General features: G+C 45.1%; 1 protein-coding gene across 26 annotated transcripts in view; it reads left to right on the forward strand.

Annotated features, from left to right (window-relative positions):
- The window catches only part of Rel (nuclear factor NF-kappa-B family member relish), a 411,660-nt gene that overhangs the window by 92,689 nt on the left and 299,303 nt on the right, over positions 1-19,668 (forward strand). For all 26 annotated transcript variants that reach the window (XM_075880947.1, XM_075880950.1, XM_075880933.1 and 23 more), the window contains exons 9-10: positions 585-726; positions 10,569-10,718. In XM_075880947.1, the coding sequence (XP_075737062.1) occupies positions 585-726; positions 10,569-10,718 (292 nt within the window). The remainder of the gene's footprint in view (positions 1-584; positions 727-10,568; positions 10,719-19,668) is intronic.

Consider the following 19,668-nt stretch of genomic DNA (forward strand, 5'->3'; position numbering starts at 1 on the left):
ATTGTGATGGTATTCTGCTTTAATTGTGAGCATTGATTCAAAAGGTATTTTTTAATATGCTTCACTGGCAGCATCGACTGCATCACGTGTTTCTAGCATTCTAAGATCATTTTCATGCAAGGAAGTTGCACACTTTTTTTTTGGCACGCAATAGTTGCATTTGTACACCTGTAATCATTGAGGCTGGCTTCCCGGTTGTCTTCTGTGAAGGAACTAGGCGTGCTGAGATCATTCGGGGTTTTTCACGTTTTTTGCTCAATAAAAAAATGCCACAGTGCATCTCATGTAATAAATGTTTTTGGGCAAAGAAACTTGAAGGGTGTTTGTTGTTTGCGCTGTTATTTTATTGGGAATGGCCAGCCTTGTGTCTTTTCTTCTCCAAATGAATAACGAGGAATGCCCTGAGCTGATGTTTTCTGACGGAAGCACTCCTAAAATGCACAATTGACTACCACAGTCAGGATATAAAATCTGCAACCCTTTGAACTGAGTAGTGCGATACCATACTAAGCCGTCAGTGGTATCTTTGGTTCAACATGTTTTCCATCCACACTAGTCTTATGACTCACTTATGGCCCTCCCAGGTGGCCATAGTTTTCAAGACGCCTCCGTATCGTGACACCAATTTACAGCACCAGGTGCCAGTCAAATTCCAGCTGATTCGCAAGTCGGATAATGACTGCAGTGAGCCATTTGAATTCATCTACATGCCTTGTGGGCCTTCTGGTTAGTACTCTAAAGGCTTTCTTTGTTTTGTTTGTTTTTCTGTTTTGGGGAAGGCTTTTTAAAAGTTTTTTGCAATCTGCTTTTAGAAATGTTTCAGGAACTACAGAAGCACATCAAAATCTTCATGTGTGTTTAAAATTGCTTTGTTGTTTTGTTGTATAGTTAAACCTGGATATAATGAAATGGATAAATTCCCGACAAAATTCGTTATAAAGAGATTTTCGTTATATGTAGGTTCAGTACGAAAATTCGGAAAATAAATGCGCAAATTAAACAAAAGGGGCACTGAAGGCAAAGCTAACCCCAAACACTGATTTTACAGTAAAAAACTGCATTGTTATTGTGATAGCACTTATATGGACACACTCGGCGCGTTCTTGCTGTCCCCGCCATATTCCACAAGTCCAAATTGACAACATGCCCCCACGCACTGTAACTTTCACAAGCGGGTAAAAGCACGCGAGCGCTGCTGAAGCAAAGATCAAGTGAGTCGGCCCATCCCTATCGCCTGGAAAGTGCGTAATATCACCCGCATGTTAAAACTGCCATCGCGTGCTCAAACAAAGTAGACCACCTGTCTTAAACGAGCATGAAACAACGTGGGGGGGGGGGGGGGGAGGGAATCACTCGAGTAGCAATAATGAACTTGGATTTTAAGGGCGGTCGCGATCGCTGGCGCCCTTGCTATCTCGGTGAGTGTCATTGCGGTTTTAACGCGAAGGGACTGTGTCAAAAGAGCGAACGCAATCGTTCTGGTCAAAGTCGAATGCGCGTGATTCTCCACCGAAGGATAAGCGCGCGCGCACAAGCATATAAACCCCCTCTTCACCCTCCGCATTCGCGGGGCAAAGTACACATCGGAGATAAGCATCCATCGACACATCGTGACGAGCCGAGCGCGGGCGGATTTTTTTTTCTTGATTTTCTATAAATATAGGTACGTATGCATATACTACCATATTTACTCGCATAATCCCCGCACTTTTTTTGGTCGGAAAACCGATGCAAAGTTGGGAGGGTGCGAGAATTACGCGGGGAAAACTTTCCACGAAAACGTAGAGAGCGAAAAAGGAAACGAAGTGGCCGCAAATCGGGATTCTCACACCAGCAACTTACAGCAAGCTTTGAGAAGTACTTATTAGAACTTACCTCAAAAATAAAAGCAGAGGTTCAACACAAGACAAGATTTATTTGAGACACAAAAAGTGGAAGCAAATAGTCGAGAATCAGAATACCACACGCAAAGCTTGTGGGCGTTGCGGGCGTAGCGGTAGCGTTCGTCGCTGAACAGAAGCCCTCAAAAGGTAAGCGTAGGACGTCAGTATTGCGCTGATGGCTATTTAACAGAATCGTCCACAGTTTCCTCTGGTAGGTGTTCTGTGGTTTCCTTCTGAAGAAATGAAAGTTTACCATCAATCCCAGTTTTAGGCACACGGCAGACCCAACGCGTCTTGGTGGCTTTCAGCTGCCGTCACCAGTAGCGAACACAAAACTCGTAGGCTTCGAAGGGCGTACCGGCGGCTCCGTTGCCAATGTTTAGTGCACGATCAATCACTTTCAGCTTGAAAGCAGCCGTGTAGCTTCAGTATCGCCCCATAACGGGACAAAATTATTGACACAACAAACAAAACACGCCGCAACGCGCACTGGCCACTTCGGCTTGGCTTGGATTGGATTGAATCTCCGTGCAATAGTACGCTTGACGCTTAAGAGATGGTGCCAGATGGCGCACACTATCGTCATCAGTGGCTGGAACGAGCAGACGACTTTATTGCGGCAGTTTTCGGGGGTGCGATAATTACTCGAGGAAAAAAAAATCGTATTTTTCTTGGGCGATGTAGGGGGTGCGAGAATTATGCGAGTGCGAGGATTACGCGAGTAAATACGGTATATAGATATACGGTGAATGAAGGTGGCGGCGGCAAAAACCCAGCCTAAACAGCCTATATACATAAATTATACTATCGCAATAAAAAAAAGCAAAACTGAACGTCGTCAGGGGACACACCATGCGTGCGCAGTGAAACTGTGCACGCGCACAGGGCGCCAAAAATGAAGAGCGAATGACACGGACAGAGACACGGTTACTGCGAAAACTATTCCGTAAAGAGCCCCCCATATGCAGTGTGGCCCCACATGTGTGACCCTAACTAAAAGCGTGGCACTGTCAGCGCCCAAAAGTAGTTTTTTTTTTTTTTTTTTTTTTTTGGTTTGGAGGGGGGAGCATACAGGCACATGTGACCGCGGCGGCGAGAAAGGGGGCATCGTCGGATCGTAAGGTGCAGGCTCCCCTGCCCGCCTCATGTGGACGCGGCCCACGTGCTCGCCACCACTGCTTCGGCGGCGGCGGGGCAGCAGCGGAAGATGCATGGTCGTACCAAAATGCCGAAATGCAGAGCAAAATTCCAAGATTGACCGTGGGGAAAATTCGTTATATCAAGGTTGTTTTTCGCATTTACTTTGTTACATAGAGGTTGCAAATACCTGTGCTCCTATTGAGGGATGGCAGGGAATAGAAAAACTTCGTTATATCCAGGAATTCGTTATATGGTGGTTCGTTATAGGCAGGTTTAACTGTATAGTCTAGAAGTCGGTAATCCCATTACAGCAAATTTATCTGTTTGAGTGTCACCACCAGTATGGCTGCAATTTTTGTATAATGTGCACGGAACAAAATGAAGACAAGATAATGTCAACTGCCTTGTCTTCATCTTGGTTTCTTACACTCTTTCATTGTCTAAGTGTGCCAACCAGGCCAATTCAGCTGATGGTGGTGGGGGTGGTGTTGCAAAGGCAGGGTTAGCCTGACCTAAAAAGCCAGCAATTTTTCCACCTGAGCATCTCTTAAATTAAAGGGGTGAGTTACCAAATGTCACTAAGCCCAGTGTCTTGCAGAAAAGTCATCAGGATATGTTGCACGCTCTTCCTCGTCTCCGTGGGTCCTTCAGAAAAAATTACATCTTCCAATGCCCCGTGCTTGTGACAACCTTTCTGCAAGCTGCGTGTCATGTCTTTTCTTTCTCTGTCAAACTGCGGGCACAGCCTAATGAAATGTTCGTTGTTACCGATGTCACCACAAACAGCACGAAATGGGAAGCGCCTCGCCCAGTCTTGAATGACCAAACTGGCGTGTATACGGAGTCGGTTCTTATTTGATAAAGCAGCATCGCTTGTTCTCTCGAAAGTTCGTTTATTACGCATGACTGCTGCGGAAACTTGTGGATCCCCCTGAAGTGATTGCTATAACATTCTTGTTGTTCTGGTAATTTTTAGGATCTCTTATTTTTGGAATGCAAGTTTGCGCTTCGTATGCAAGGGCATCAGTTTTTTCATTGCCTTCAATTCCAACGTGGGATGGTATCCACTGAAATTGTACATTGAATTTTTTGCCGATCAGGTGTTTAATGAGCGCCAGAGATTGCCTTGTGAATTTTTGTCAAAGTATTCCTCGATGCAGTCGCTGTAATGCCGACTGTGAATCGGTCAGCACTACCACATCTCGTGCAGAAAGCATTTGTGATTTTCGCAAAGCCGCAGTGATTGCTGCGCTTTCTACAGTTGTGGACGACACAACATGATCCAGGCGGCCCGACCATGACACGCCCAGGGTGGGTATGCAGAAAGCCGCTGCGCAGCTATCCGTCTGTGTGCACACTGATCCATCAGTGTAAACTTGTACCATATAAACCGGACTATAGGTCGAATGGGAATACAGGTCGACCCCCCAAGTTCAGGTTACCGAAAAATAAAAAAAAAGAAAAACAACCCAAAACTGCCGAACCAAATTTATTTGTGAATTGGGCACACCGCACCCTGATCGTCGGAGCTCCCCTCAACCACCATCGCAACTGCTCTTATTCGGCCGACGAAGCAAAACTGTCTTCTGAAGACGAGAGTTTGTCGCTGGCCGCCTCCCACAGTGCGTCGTCTTCAGTGCCATGCAGCGAGTTGCTGATACAACATTTCTTGAAAGCATTTTCCACCATGGAATCCGGCAAGGAGCGCCAGGCGGAAAGCACCCAGCCACAAACAGTCGCAAGCAGAGGCCTCTGTAGGCGGCCCGTCAGTGTCTTGGGGTTGTCGTCGGACATCCACTCTTGGTAGTCTAGCCGCATTCGGTCCTTGAACGGCTTGTTTAGCACAACGTCGAGCGGCTGGAGGGCGGACGTCGTATCACCTGGTATCACGGTGAGGTCCGTTTTCCCGTCGCCGAATGCGCATTTCAATGCGTCGGTTAAGTGGCCACGAAACGCATCCAACACCAGCATGCTGCGAAGACGCAGCAGTGCACCTGGCCGACGGTTCCACACCACTCGTATCCATTCGAGCATCATGGCCTCGTCCATGTATCCCTTTTTGTTGACACGAACGACAACACCGGGCGGGAACACTTCCTTCGGCATTGTTTTGCGTTTGAAAATGACAAAGGGCGAAAGCTTTCTACTATCTGCCGTATATGCCAGCATGACGTTGAAGCGCAAGTGCTCGCTGCCAGTGGACAACAGCTTCACATCCTTGGCGCCGCGCTGCGTGATTGTGGTCGACGAAGGCATATCAGACCACAAGGGGGTCTCATTGGCGTTACCAATCTGCCCCATAATGTAGTCGTTCTGCTCCCGAAGCCGGTTCACAAAGCGCTGAAAGTTTATGAGCTTGTCCTCACACTTTTCCGGCATCTTTTGACAGATAGACGTGCGCCGCCGGAGAGAAAATCTTTTACGTCGCATAAATCGACACACCCAAGAGTTCGGTGCACGAAACTCTTCTCTCGTGAGCCCAGCTTCTCGAGCGAGTTCCAAGGCTTTCTTGCGAATGGTATCCATGGTCACTGGCAGCGAGCGTGCATGAACTTTCCGCACAAAGTCCGCTAGCTTATTCTCGAGCTGCGGATGAACGGCACTTCATCGACGAAACGACATTTTTTGTGGATTGCACCTCTGCAGCTTCCCTTTCTGTGCCATCCAATAGCGCACGCTTTTTTCCGATATACCAAAGTGGCGCTGAGCAGCCATATTCCTGTTCGCTTCTGCGAACTTAACAACATCTAGTTTAAACGCAGCTGGGTACTGTCTCCTCGCACCGCTAGACATATTCAGTGAACGAAAAAAAAAAAAGTCACTAAAAATGCAGCGCAATGTCAAGCGGAGTGAAAACTCAGAACAGATCGGAAGCAAATCACGAACACAAAGAAAACAGATGGAAGAAAAAAAAAAAAGAGAGACTGCGATTGGATTTGGATGCGGATATGGCCGCGTCCGGCTTCACAAGCACATGCAAGTTATATGTTGCCAGACAGCGTCGCACTTTCGGCTAGACACTGCTATATAAGATGAGGGGCAATTTTAGCTTATTGAAAATATCTCGACTTATATTCCGGTTTATACGGTAGGTGACCACGGTACATGGTGCTCAAATGGTCTAACACCAGAAACCTTGCTTTCTCAGTTGGAACAGTGCGTTTTGTCGGCAGTTCAGGGACCCTGAAGTTACATGCAACATTCACAAAGGACTATGACGGGTCGATAGGGCTCTGATGAGGCGATTTCAAGCCTAAATGTGGAAATGTGTTGAGCTCCGCGTGAAAATATGAGTCGGGTCTCGCTCTTAGCCACTGGAAAAGGGCTGTTTCTGTGGAGGACTCGCCCAGTCTTGATTGCTGCGTCAACAAAGTGAGATGCCAGGAGACGGAGTGGTAGACACTCGGCTTCATCGCTGATCTTCTTGTTTGACGTCGCCTGAGGGACTCCTATCGCCAATCGAAGACCCTTTCTGTGCACTGCCTCCAAGCGTTCAAACTGGCTTGATGTTGGCGATATCAGCAACAGCTGGTAAAGGTGGCTTGTTATGAGCATAGCATTCAGCTCAAGCGTCGACATAGGATTGTTGCCTCAGCATACACCTGCCATGCAACGAAGAGCGTTGAGTCACTGCACAGATGTGGCCACAATACCATCGACCGCTCGTTGCCATAGTAATCTGTCGTCGATGGTAACGCCCAGGAAACGAACACTTGTCGCATGACGAATGGAATGGCATCTGATACTCAGCGACAGGCGCGGTGACTTCCACCACACCCCCGGGAAGAGCATGAAGGCAGATTCAAGATGCGAAACTGCAAAAGCTAATTTTAGGTGTTTGAATATGGACAGTGAGCTGTCTTAATAGAGTGAACAGGACAGCAGAAAGCTACAATAGAAGCAGTAATTTAATATAAGTGTATGCACCGTAAAAGCTTTGACAATAGCATTTCAGACTTTGCAGCCACGTTTAGTTCGTAGTTTTTACTACTACAATTAAGAACTGGTCCTACATTTCGAGACCTATTTGGTGTCTTTTTCAGGGGTTGACTGCACAGCTAGCCCCGAAGCACGAGAAGATATTGAATGGGTCTCAGAACATGGCACCAGATTTTAAATTTAATATTAAAAACTATAGACTGAACCTGGCTGTAGAGTCTGTTTATTCATATAGTCTTATCTAGCCTGACAGATCTCTGTCAAATATGTTTAACTCTATATCTTATAACTTTATAAAAGAATACATCTCATAATTCGATAAAAGAAGAAGATGCTGCAGCGATTTGACATCAGTGATGTGCAAAGAAGAAGGTAATTTTTGTGCTGCTACATTATACATCGGAGTGCCTTCTTCATCAGGGGGGGTGGGGGCGTTTAAAGTTTATTGTAGCGCCCCTCTTCCTACTTAGTCGTATCGGGCAGATTTCGCTCCCCCCCCCCCCCCCTTCGTAGGTAAATTGGGGCGGCGGCCACCCCCCTAGTGTGCACGCCTATGACGTGCCAAACACAAGCAACACCATTTCCTACTTTGAAATCTTGTGTCGATCTGTAGCCTCCATCATTACATTTCAGTTGCAAAGCCAACACAGGCATCCTCACATTTGTGCTTTTGTCAAGATCTCTCACGGTTAACCTGTTGCCATTTGTTTATAGGCTATCCTTCACATGTGCACTTCGGTATTGGTTACTTCTAGGTTTGTGCCAATATTTGAGTAGTTCAATTATTTCAATGAATTTTAGTATTTGAATTCACTTCGACATGAATTCGATGTATTCGAAATTTTAGTGTTCGAAATAAACGAATAAAGCGTATATTAGTTTGCATGTATTCACCCTGTAAAGATGGTTTCACTGCAGAATGGAGTGCTATGCTGTGAAAACACCTATAAAAAAAAGATTCGCAATGTTAGTACCACTTCAAGTCAAATGAACATACTACCCTCACATTGATTAATCTTTTTTTTTGTTTAAGAACTTGTTATACAAGCTTATATTCTGTAAGTATAGTAAATGTTAAAACAAAATGTATTTATATTTTACGAGTTATCGCTTGAATGCTACTGAAATTCGAATCCTGCTACTATTCTGCAGTGTTTCTTCTTCACTTCGAACCAGGAAAAATTGCATGTCAATTTCAGTTAAAATAGTATATTGTGCAGCATTGTTGGGCATATGCTCATTTTTCTATTTGAATATATGCAACCTTAAAAACCACTTGCACGTCCATAGTTGTGTTGCATACCTGTGGATCCACCTGTAGATTTTCTTAAAATATGCTGAGAAATTCTAACTTTCAGATTTTGAACTTTATTGAGGCATATGCATGATCCAGAAATAAATAATCCATTCAACTGTTTGCTTTCAAATGTTTGGAAGACACATGTAACCTCTAAGAGTGTTGCTGCCATTCAAGCTCATTGGTAGCGTCGGTAGATAATTTGAGAATGTTTTGGCTTGGTCAAAACCACTCCAGCTTCTCCACGTTCCTAAATTGACCCTTTGTGCACACTGTGACGTGCAGGTGCATTTCAGTGGGAGCAAGTCGAAAAGTGCGCTGCAAGGGGCTTTATCCCTGCCTGTTTGTTTGGCACACGTGTATGGCACAACCACTCGTATCTTACTGTCACATGACTCAGTGGATCGGTTCGTCGTCTGAACACACCATAAAGCCCGAAACATATGCAGCGTTTTTGCCAGCATTTTCCCGGCGCCGCTTCCCTCGGCGTCATCGGGTCAACGCCGCCAGAGAGTGTGGCAAACCATATGAGGGGCGCCAAGGCCAGCGTTAGCTCAGCATCCCACAGTGTGTCGAATAGGATGAACCCGAGACCTCGCAAAGCAGTGTCTGTCAATGCAGCAACAAGAAATATTCCTGAAAACCGGTTTCATGTAATATTTGCAGTTCTGAGGTGAGAAGAACAAATCACAGTACCACTGAAAAGTTTTTTTTTTACTTGTAGCGCCAGCTGTTGAGAATAGGAAGAACCAACAACTCGCAATATACGGCACTTGAGCTTAGAAGTTGTTGTACATCTTTGAGGCCACGTATTCAGCCGATACACTCAGGCCTACTAACCCTACCGATGGACTTGAGTATGGCGCTCAAAAACGGTTTCAAGAAATCCCGAGCACTTCTTGTCGAAGCTTCTGAGGAAAGTTAAGTCAAATACAAGCATCAGTTGAGAACTTTCGGGTCACACAGAACACGGGGACGACTTAATAGATCCGAATGGGGCGGCAGCCATTTTGACAGCAGCAAACGAGGCTGTTACGTAGCGGAAGTCGCTGGCAGTTGTGCGCTGATTGGTTCTCCTTATTGACTTGCTTCCAGCGTCAGTGCCGGCGCTGCAGATATCTGAATCGTCCAGAAGGGGAAGTTTCGACCACCGTCACTGGCAGCGTCGACACCGAGTGACGCCGGCGTACGAAACGTCGGGAAAACGCCGGAAAAGTGCTGCATATGTTTTGGGCTTTAAGGGCTTTTCCAGTAGAATTTTTATGTCATGCCTTCCGGGTCGTTTCTGCCCTCCTGGTCTGTCCTCCTGTTGTGGAGGTGGATTAATTGTTCAATGCATCAGTGAACTGGCAATGTTTGTGTACTTACTCGTCTTGCAGCTGATGCCTAAATGAAGATTAGCAAAAACTCTAGCTGATTAACAAAAATAACATGAACATAGCAACAGTCTGCATGATAGGGATGGCTATGCTGGTGCGAGAAAGCTTGTGGCTCTCACATGTTGCTAGACTGCAATCGTAGTTGCGCAAAGGTCTGGTACACAAGTTAAGGGTCTGTGTTTTAATGATATTTCTTGTAAAGAACCTCTACATAAATTCAGCACTTAATGGTAATTAAATTAATAGTTTTGTTGTAGTGTTAAGGTACATATGCAAATTTACTGCATTTTGTGGGTCACCTAGTGACATTACATTATCAGATGGATATAGTATCAATACTACTGTAGCCTGATAGAGAAGAACCTGTGACAGTTCTGCACCAGAATCTGAATAATGAAGGAAGCCTGAAAAGTAACACCTGTAATTTAATCAACTGCTGTGCTGTTTAAGATATGTGCCTGGCCAGTGCATCGATTTATTGATGGGATTTCTTGAAGGCAATGGCAGAGGTGTGTTTATGAACGGAGTAGGCCGAGGCCAAAGCCTCACTTTCCTGAATTATTTGCGTTGTTTTTGAACATCAATCATTCCTATTCAACGAATATGTTGATGCGTACAGCTGATCCGCTGTGTAATACAGATGTAACAAATTATTGAGCATAATCGAGTAACTCGCATTGTAGCTCCACAATATACGTATAACAATGAATATAAAGAAGGCATTTTTATGTCAAATGTGACCTTGTACAGCCTGCAGTCATTTGCATAACCGGGCCACTGGTTCTTATTCATGGTCTTGTGTAAAACTTTCTCTCTGGTGTATGCAGCATTGCAGCAAGGATAGAACCAGCAAGTGTCAGGGCAACTCCCTCCGACTGAAATGTTTGCAACCATCTGAAGCCTTGTTTCACTGTGCCTTTCCTTTTGCAGACGACGAGCTTTTGGCCCACAAGCGGCGCAAGCTCAGTCATCACTCGCTCGAAGAGGCTTCATCCCACTACTCGGGCATCATGGGTCCACCTCGTGGCGACAGCAGCAGTGCTAGCACACCGACATTTGGCATGGCTACCTCATACCCAGGTGACCCCACTACACAGGGCAGGAAACAATACTCAAGCAGCATGACCATTCCCTATTCAAGTCAGCATATTGACTGTGCCCAGACAATGCTCAGCCTCATAGAGGAGAGCTGAGGCGAGCACTGTAGATGAGCACTCTTGAGGCCACTTGCATTGAATGCACACCAGCCTGGAAGGTTTTTCAACTTTCGCAGGCTTTCTCAGGTACAAAGGCTATCCTGTAAATCCAGGCACTTTCTTCACTTACCAACGACTGTGATAGATCTTAAGAACACTTGAAACTGATGCATGCAAGCAAGAATGGTGCAAGTACAGTTAAACTTGGATATAACGAAATGGGCGAATTCTCGGAAAAATTAGTTATGAACAGGACTTCATTGTGTGCAGGTTTAGTACAAAAATTCGAAAAACAAACATACAAATTAAAGAAAAGGGGAACTGATGGCGGAGCTAACCCAAAACACTTATTTAGCGGTAAAAAACTTCATTATTAATGCGATATGGACACTCTCGGCAGGTTTTTGCCATGATCGCCATGTTTCATAACAAGTCCAAATTGATAGCATGTCCCTGCGCATCGTAACATTTACAATGGGATAAAAGCGCGCAAGAGCTGGTGTAGCAGAGATCAAATTAGCCGGCTCATCTCTATCACCTGGAAGGCGCATATGATAACATCCCCCCACATGCTAGAACTGCCGTTGAATGCTCAAACAGAAAGGAAACAGTCCGCCTTCAAGGAGCATGAAAAAACGAGGGTGGAGGGAAGGGTTTATTGAGTAGCAACGATGAACTTTAATATTAAGGGCGCTAGTGCGTGCAATATCTTGGCAAGCATCAGTGCGCTTTCAAGGCGATGAGACTGTGTGAAAAGGGCACTTCTCTCTCTTCTCTCTGGAGCGGCTGTATTTGCTTACACCAGCACATACGTGCCAAGTCTCCTGCATTACCCGGGAGTCTCCTGGATTTTGACAGTTCCTCCTGGTTGTGTGGGTTACAGGAAAATCTCCCGGACATCCAGTTCTGCCCCGTGCGTCCAGTGCTTTGTCTGCCCATTTGAGCAAACTTGTCTGGCCACGTAGTAAAAAGGATTATTCTTCTTTTTTTTTTAACGATGGTAGCAAGGTTCAACTCTGTTTAATGTATGTTTTTGAGATGCGAACTTAGCGCCAGAACATGCAGCCTGCCGATTAGGAGCAGCGAAATCATGCATGGCTGTGCAGTTTTTGGGGCTCATGTACATTCCATTGTAGTAGAGAGAGGGCAGTGACCCTGTGGTGCGGTTGATGCTTTTGCTGGCTATTGAATGGGCCGGCATTCCAGGAAGTGATGGTGGTCAGACTGCTCGCAGTGCTGTGTCACTACACTTTGTTCGCTGTTCAACTGATGGAGGTCGTTCCTGTGCTGCCGCATCTTTTCGTAGAAATTCTTCGTTTTTTCGATGTAGAAAGTGGGCAATCAGCCATTCACGCAGCTGTCAAAATGCCCTGTCCCGTCACAGCACTGGTTTTCATGCCAGACAGATAACTGCCGAATGTTTACATTTGATATTACATGCCAGCGGAGATTGTGACGTACAAAAAAGACCCCACCCCATCCTCGTTTTGTGCTGGTTTTTTCCAAGAATGCCAACTAGGACATAGTTCGCATTTATCATCCGGGCTATGAGCAGAGAAGGCTGAGCAGGGGGAAAGCGAGCGGTCTGCAGGACTGTACTCCATTTCATTTCTTTTGTTTTTTCTACATCTCCCTGCACCTGTGAGCTTACAATGAGGCTTGAAATTGGTGCTGTATGTTTTGAAAATCCTTTTTGGTGCTCGCCCTCTTTTGCTGGAATGTGGTGGGCTTAACGAGTTTTGAAAGGAAAGGCTTGTGGAGTTTTCCAGGGCACAAGATTTTCGTAGTGAGGTCGCCCAACACCGCCGTAGGTCTTTCAGTTGAGCTGGAGGTTCGGTGGGTCCTGCAACTAGCAACACTAAACTCGGTTGTTGTTCTAATCGGCCACTCGACGTAGAGGCCTCGGGTGTGGTATTGTTGTGCAGGCCTACCATCAGTCATGACTATAAGTAAGGAGCGTGAGCGCAAGAAGTATCTGAAAGTATTTCTAAAACAGTACACAACTGATTTCGGTTGCATTGTAGAATCACGATTGGGGAAGGCACCATTCACACTGCATTGTGTGTGGTTGTGACTTCGGCGTTTCACATGGAGGCAGGTTGGACATCATCACTCACATCTGGTCGAAAAAGCACGTCAGCGCCCTTCACAGCCAAGAAAAGCAACAGCAGCTGGGACAATTCTTCCGCAAAGAGGATGGTGACAGTGACGTTGTCCATGCTGAGTGCTTGTTCACAAGATTCCTACTAGAGCACAACATTCCGCTGACTGCCATCGACCACGTGTGTCCCTTGTTTTTCAATATGTTTCCCACATTGGACATTGCAAAAAGGTGTGTCTGTGCCTGAACGAAGACAACTGCACTTGGAGAAATGGCTAATCATTTTCAGAAAGGCATTGTGAGTGCATTTAAGCAAACTGTTTTCGCTGTCGCAACGGACGGCAGTAACGACAGCGAGTCTCAACTCTATCCTATTGTAGTGACGTACTATGCGCAAGATACGCGACTTGTTGAGAGCAAGGACAAGCAACTACAAGGCCAACCAACTGGGCGCAATATTGGAAAACTGATTACTGATGCACTGGCATCTTTTTATATCCCAGTTTGTTTAGCATTTTGCTCGGATAATGCGAACGTTATGCTGGGGAAGAAGAATAGAGTAGCTGCAGTGCTAACAGAACTTCACGAGAATATAATTAAGATCAGATGTCCGTGCTATTTTGTCAATCTTTCATTTCATTTCATTTCATTTATTTTACCCTCAATCGCACATAGCTTTACAGAGGGGAGTGGGGTACAGAAAAAAAACTATAACCAAGAGCAAACATAGTAACATCAAAATAATAAAAGTTACAAAACATGAAAATTCGATGTTAGGCAGTACAATGAATGTACGTGTAAGTATCATCAGAATGGGGCAAACAGAGTACAAAAATATATATGTACAATATACACTTCACGTGTCATCACATAAGTAATTCTGTACTGTAGATGAGAACAAGTCGTGACTTTAAATGGAAACCATGTCTGAGGGAAGGTGGTTCCAGTCGTTGGATGTGCGTGGGACGAAGGAATGATGAAAAGTGTTAGTGCGGCAGCTAATGACGTGCACCTTATGTTGATGATCTAAACGAGCTGAGCAATAGGCAGGAGTGGTAATGAACTGAGCTTTCAAAAGTGGATGATTGATTATCTTGTGAAAAAGTATGAGACGACATACAAGAGACATATCTTGCTGCTGAGAAGGTCGCATCGTGGCTACCTTCAAAGGCAGATTAAATTCTTGTGAATATCTTCTACTATCTGGAAAAAAGCGTGAAGAGAAAAAAATTCTCTTGGAAAGTTTCAATACTTGCATGACAAACGTTGATGCATGTCCCGACCAGGTGGCTTTCACTTTGGAAATGCCTCACAAAACTGCTTCTCTGTTAGGTGCCGCTGTTAAGTTTTTTTCTAACTGAGGCAAAGAAAGACACAAAAAGACCTTCTTTCTTTGAGTGCTACAGCATCTCGAAGGTAGATCGTACTCAAGCAAAATTCAAAGAAAAATATGCTAGCATCAACTCAAAGAGGAAGAGTACTTCTGATCATGTGCAGCCAGCGGCAAAGAAGCCTAACAACAGTGAAAAGGAATGTGTGGACGGGCGCTACATAACTCGTGTAGAGCGTTTTTTTTTTCTTGAGCTCAAAGAAAGCTCAACAGAGTATATTGCTATGACAGTATGCTCTGTTATTTATGCTTTAAAATATTATGACAAGGTTCGTGAAATCTTCTGTAATGAAGAAGCAACGAAATTTTCTAAGCGTTAATTACAAAAGCAGAGCAAATGAAAATGATGATAAAGATTTGGTCATTGGCCAAGCAACCAATTCTTGGATTTCAAATCTCAAGCCGCAGGAGCAGCATGAGTTTTACACTTCTGTGCGAAATTATTACATCACAGCTTTCGACTACATTCATCTCAAGTTTCCTCGAGAAGATGTGGCTCTGATAAACGCTGAGGTTGCTAGTCTAAAACTTATAGATTGCCTGTTTTTCAGAGATGCTCTCTTTTTTGTGGAGAAGTTTCGAGCCATGCTGCTACAACAGGTGTAGGAAAGTTGTACAGAAACTCTTGACGCTCTAGAAATGGAGTTCCCAAAGCTCCAGGCTTCCACCATCCCTACAGACATTTTGAAGAAAAAACGGCAGACACACAGTGGACAGCTGTATAGCAACTAAAAGGCCCAGACGAGTTGCCAAAGTTCAGCCAGATCGTAGATGTGATGGTGGTTGTACTGTCGATACCACACAGCAGTGCAGAGTGTGAGCGGCAGTTCAGTATCATGAAAAATACGAGGAATAACATGAGAAAATTCCGCTCATCCATGCCTGCTGACACACTCGCAAACGTCCTTCTCGCAAAATGTCAGAGAAATTGATTTTGCTGTGATCAAACATATACTGATAATTTTTTGAAGGCGATATTGGCTGCAACAAAAGCCTTGCAGAAGTGAGGCCTTGATTTAAACATAGCTGGTGTGTGAGCTCATAAACCGTGGTCACAATCATTGTCAACGAAGACTCCCAGGGCACCGACTTAATCCTCTCTAGACTGTTCTTAACTTGTGTGACCCCCAAAAATGCACTGCCGAGGCTTTGACTGCAGCTTTTGTACCCACAAGCAGCTGCCCAGAAAGGAGGTGACCCTTTCCTCTGTTGAACAGAGTCCCTATGAAATCTTGCAACTAGGTGTGAACCCACCAAAAATGAATTGGCAATGCAAGGACATAAGCCGTTATATATGGTATTGTACTTCTGTGCAAGTACATAAAAAAGACGCACTCTGTTTACTCTTGGAGAGAGCACTCACGAGAAATTTGGAGCCAACACTTGTGATGCGGGTGGCTGTTGTTTGACGACGTGATGTGAGGTAGAATGTTTTGCATACATATGCACTACACGCAATTTAAAAATTGATCCTAAATCTGTTGTATCATTATATCAGCCGTTAACATTTCGTAGATGATGCATTTGTGTACACACAAACCTATCCTACAAGTTATCTCACCTTCAAAATTTTGTCACGATTGCTTTAAGTGGCCCATCACTTGAAAGGGTAGCCATTACTGATGTCTGTCGAGATTGCGTGTTCACCGGATCGTCCCCGCCTCAACGGCGCCTCTTTGGTTCTAGTAGGCAAGTGACAACAGGCCTCGAACTCGTAGCAACGTTATCGCATGTACTCTTAGTGCAATGGTGATGGCCGGGTCGTTTGATCTTTGTTTGCTTCAGCTGCGTTCATCCCTAGCGCTGGTGCGCTTTTACTCGCACGTACAATAGACGCGTAAGCGATGTTATCAGTTTCAACTCTGCGGCAACCACGAAATTCCGCTGACAGTGTTCATCTAATTGCTAATGCAATACTCTTCCCCCCCCACCCCGGCGACATAATTTATACCATACCCTTTCCAGTGGTTCGACATATTTTATGCCCCCCCCCCTCCCCGTTGAGTAGATCTCTCACATTCTGTTTCTCTAAGCTTGGCACGTACGCCAGCATATTGTAGGAGCTCTGCGATATCGAATCCGAAAGTGTTGGCTGCCAGCCTTACTTCATATAGCATTACAATTTGTTGCTATTGCATTCATTTCACTATATTCAACGTGCCATCTTTTGTTGTTGCCAGAGGTAATTGGCTAATCGCGGAGGCTACAGTCACGCGAACTCGTGGCACGAGATGGAAGCCCGTGTCGAATCGACCTCTCAAATTCCGTCCTCGTCACCATGGTCACGAAGAGTTTCCATCAGTGCTTAATCTGACATCCCCTCGGTACTGACGGCGGGGTCGTCCATATTCAAAAAAATAAATTAATGAGTTGTTAGAGAGGAAGCACGCACAACCACTCTCGTAAGCACGTGCTTTATTACACACTTCTCGCCAGGCCTTGCCAGGGCATCCCTGTCCATCCTCATGATGATGATGATGGTGGCGCCACCACCAGTTGTGGCGCCATCTCTCGGCCTTCGAGTTGCCGCCTTCGCCACACAGTCCCTACAGAATAATAAAAAAAGCAAAGCTGAACGTTGTCGGGGGCCACACCATGCACATGCAGTGAAACTATGCACGCGCGCTTGGCGTCGAAAACGAAGAGTGAATGACACAGATACAGTGAAAAACCATTCGGTGAAGCACCATTCATATGCAGCGTGGCCCCACATATGTGGCGCTAACTAAAGGTGTGGCACACTGCCAAAGCAAACGCAGTTTTCTTATTTTGTGTTTGGTTTAATGGAAGGGGGAGGGCACATCTCTGCGTGTGCCCGCGGCGGCAAAAATGGCGGCAACATCTGCTCGTGGGGCGCAAGCCTGCCTGCCCGTCTTGCGCACACCCGCCTGCCCGTCTTGCGCAAACCCGCCCGCAATAACGAGCGCTCACTCTCGCCTGGAAGTTGCCGGGGCCGTGAACGTGCTGGGTGGTGGTGGCAGGGCAACCATGGAAGATGCATGCTTGTGCCAAAATGACGAAATACAATGCAAAATTCTTAGTTTGTCCGTGGTGAAAATTCGTTATATCAAGGATATTTCCCACTGTTACTTTGTTACATAGGGGTCGCTAGTACACATGCATTTATGGAGTAACGGCGGGGAATCAAAAAACTTCATTTTATAGAGGAATTCGTTATATGGAGGTTCATTACAAGCAGGTTTAACTGCTTGTAAGGCCATGGTTTCAAGTTTAGTGTCTTACATTTTTTATTTCACCTGGCTGAATCAGACAGGTTGCTTTTGCAGTGCATGGGTTTTTAAATTTTAAATATTCATTACTGCAAGTGAATGAGACATTTTGCTTTGCCATTCATTTGGCACTATGCTAGTGCAGTTGCATTCCATGCAAGTGGTTTTCATTCCTGCGTCGTGGTCATCGTATTTGCTTTAGGTGTGTCAAGATGCACCATTGAGCTCAATGTGAATGTCTCCTGGGCATCATTGATGGCTTTACAAGAGTATTGCTTTCTAATTTCAACATGTAAGAAACATTGTCAACTTGCAAGAAACTTTTTGTCAACTTGCAAGAAAAGGCGACGCAAGGCCGGAAAATCTGATCAACTACAAGGCCTTATCGCTACACTAAACAACAAAATTCGCAGCGCTAAGTCTCGATTCCATTCTGACACGCGTCCATCATTCATGCAGTCTGAGCCAAAAAAGTTTCAGCGCTACTTGTCTAAGCAGCATTCTGATATTACCCAGCTCACATCGTGCAACAAAATTATTACGCAACCAGACCAGATAGCCGATGAATTAAATGCCTTCTTTCACTCAGTTCTCGCGCATGGGTTTTCTGGAGCATCTTTACCATCATATCCTTTAATTAACCCTTTCCTTCCTCAACCCTTACCATCATATCCTTTAATTAAGTTAGAAAAACTAGCCACCCTGTTTATGAGGTGTCTCCTGACGGGAAGGGTACCAGAGTCTTGGAAGAACGCTAACATCATCTTAGTACCTAAGAAAGGAGATGACAAGGACATGAAGAATTACAGGCTGATCAGCTTGCTCTCTGTAGTATACAAGCTATTTACAAAGGTAATTGCTAACAGAGTAAAGAAAACATTAGAATTCAATCAACCAAAGGAACAAGCAGGATTTAGAACAGGCTACTCAACAATTGACCACATTCATACTATCAATCAGGTAATAGAGAAATGCTCAGAGTATAACCAACCACTATACATAGCCTTCATAGATTACGAGAAGGCGTTTGATTCTGTAGAAGTATCAGCCGTAATGCAGACACTGCGGAATCAGGGCGTAGATGAAGTATATATAAACATTCTGGAAGAAATCTACAGGGGATCAGCTGCCACCATAGTGCTTCATAAAGAAAGCAACAGAATACCAATCAAGAAGGGTGTAAGGCAGGGCGACACAATCTCCCCAGTGCTATTTACCGCGTGCTTACAGGAGGTTTTCAGAAGCCTAGATTGGGAACAGTTAGGGATAAGAGTTAATGAAGAATACCTTAGTAACTTGCGCTTCGCCGATGACATTGCATTGCTGAGTAATTCAGGGGACGAATTGCAACTCATGATTACGGAGTTAGACAAGGAGAGCAGAAAGGTGGGTATTAAAATTAATCTGCAGAAGACGAAAGTAATGTACAACAACCTCGGAAAGGAGCAGCGCTTCGAGATAGGTAATAGTGCACTTGAAGTTATAAAAGACTATGTCTACTTAGGGCAGGTAATAACCGCAGAGCCTAACCACGAGATTGAAGTAACTAGAAGAATAAGAATGGGGTGGAGCACATTCCGCAAGCACTCTCAAATTATGACAGGTAGATTGCCACTATCCCTCAAGAGGAAAGTATATAACAGCTGTATCTTGCCGGTACTTAGCTACGGAGCAGAAACCTGGAGACTTACAAAGAGGGTTCAGCTTAAATTGAGGACGACGCAGCGAGCAATGGAAAGAAAAATGGTAGGTGTAACCTTAAGAGACAAGAAGAGAGCAGAGTGGATTAGGGGACAAACGGGGGTTAAGGATATCATAGTTGAAATAAAGAAGAGGAAATGGACGTGGGCCGGGCATGTAGCGCGTAGACAGGATAACCGCTGGTCATTAAGGGTAACTAACTGGATTCCCAAAGAAGGCAAGCGGGTTAGGGGGAGACAGAAGGTTAGGTGGGCAGATGAGATTAAGAAGTTTGCGGGTATAAATTGGCAGCAGCAAGCACAGGACCGGGTTGACTGGCGGAACATGGGAGAGGCCTTTGTCCTGCAGTGGACGTAGTCAGGCTAATGATGATGATGATGATGATGCCAGAATTGCAGATTAATGAAGAAGG

This window comes from Rhipicephalus microplus, chromosome X (genome assembly GCF_043290135.1).
Source record: "Rhipicephalus microplus isolate Deutch F79 chromosome X, USDA_Rmic, whole genome shotgun sequence".
In the NCBI taxonomy this organism is placed as follows: domain Eukaryota; kingdom Metazoa; phylum Arthropoda; class Arachnida; order Ixodida; family Ixodidae; genus Rhipicephalus; species Rhipicephalus microplus.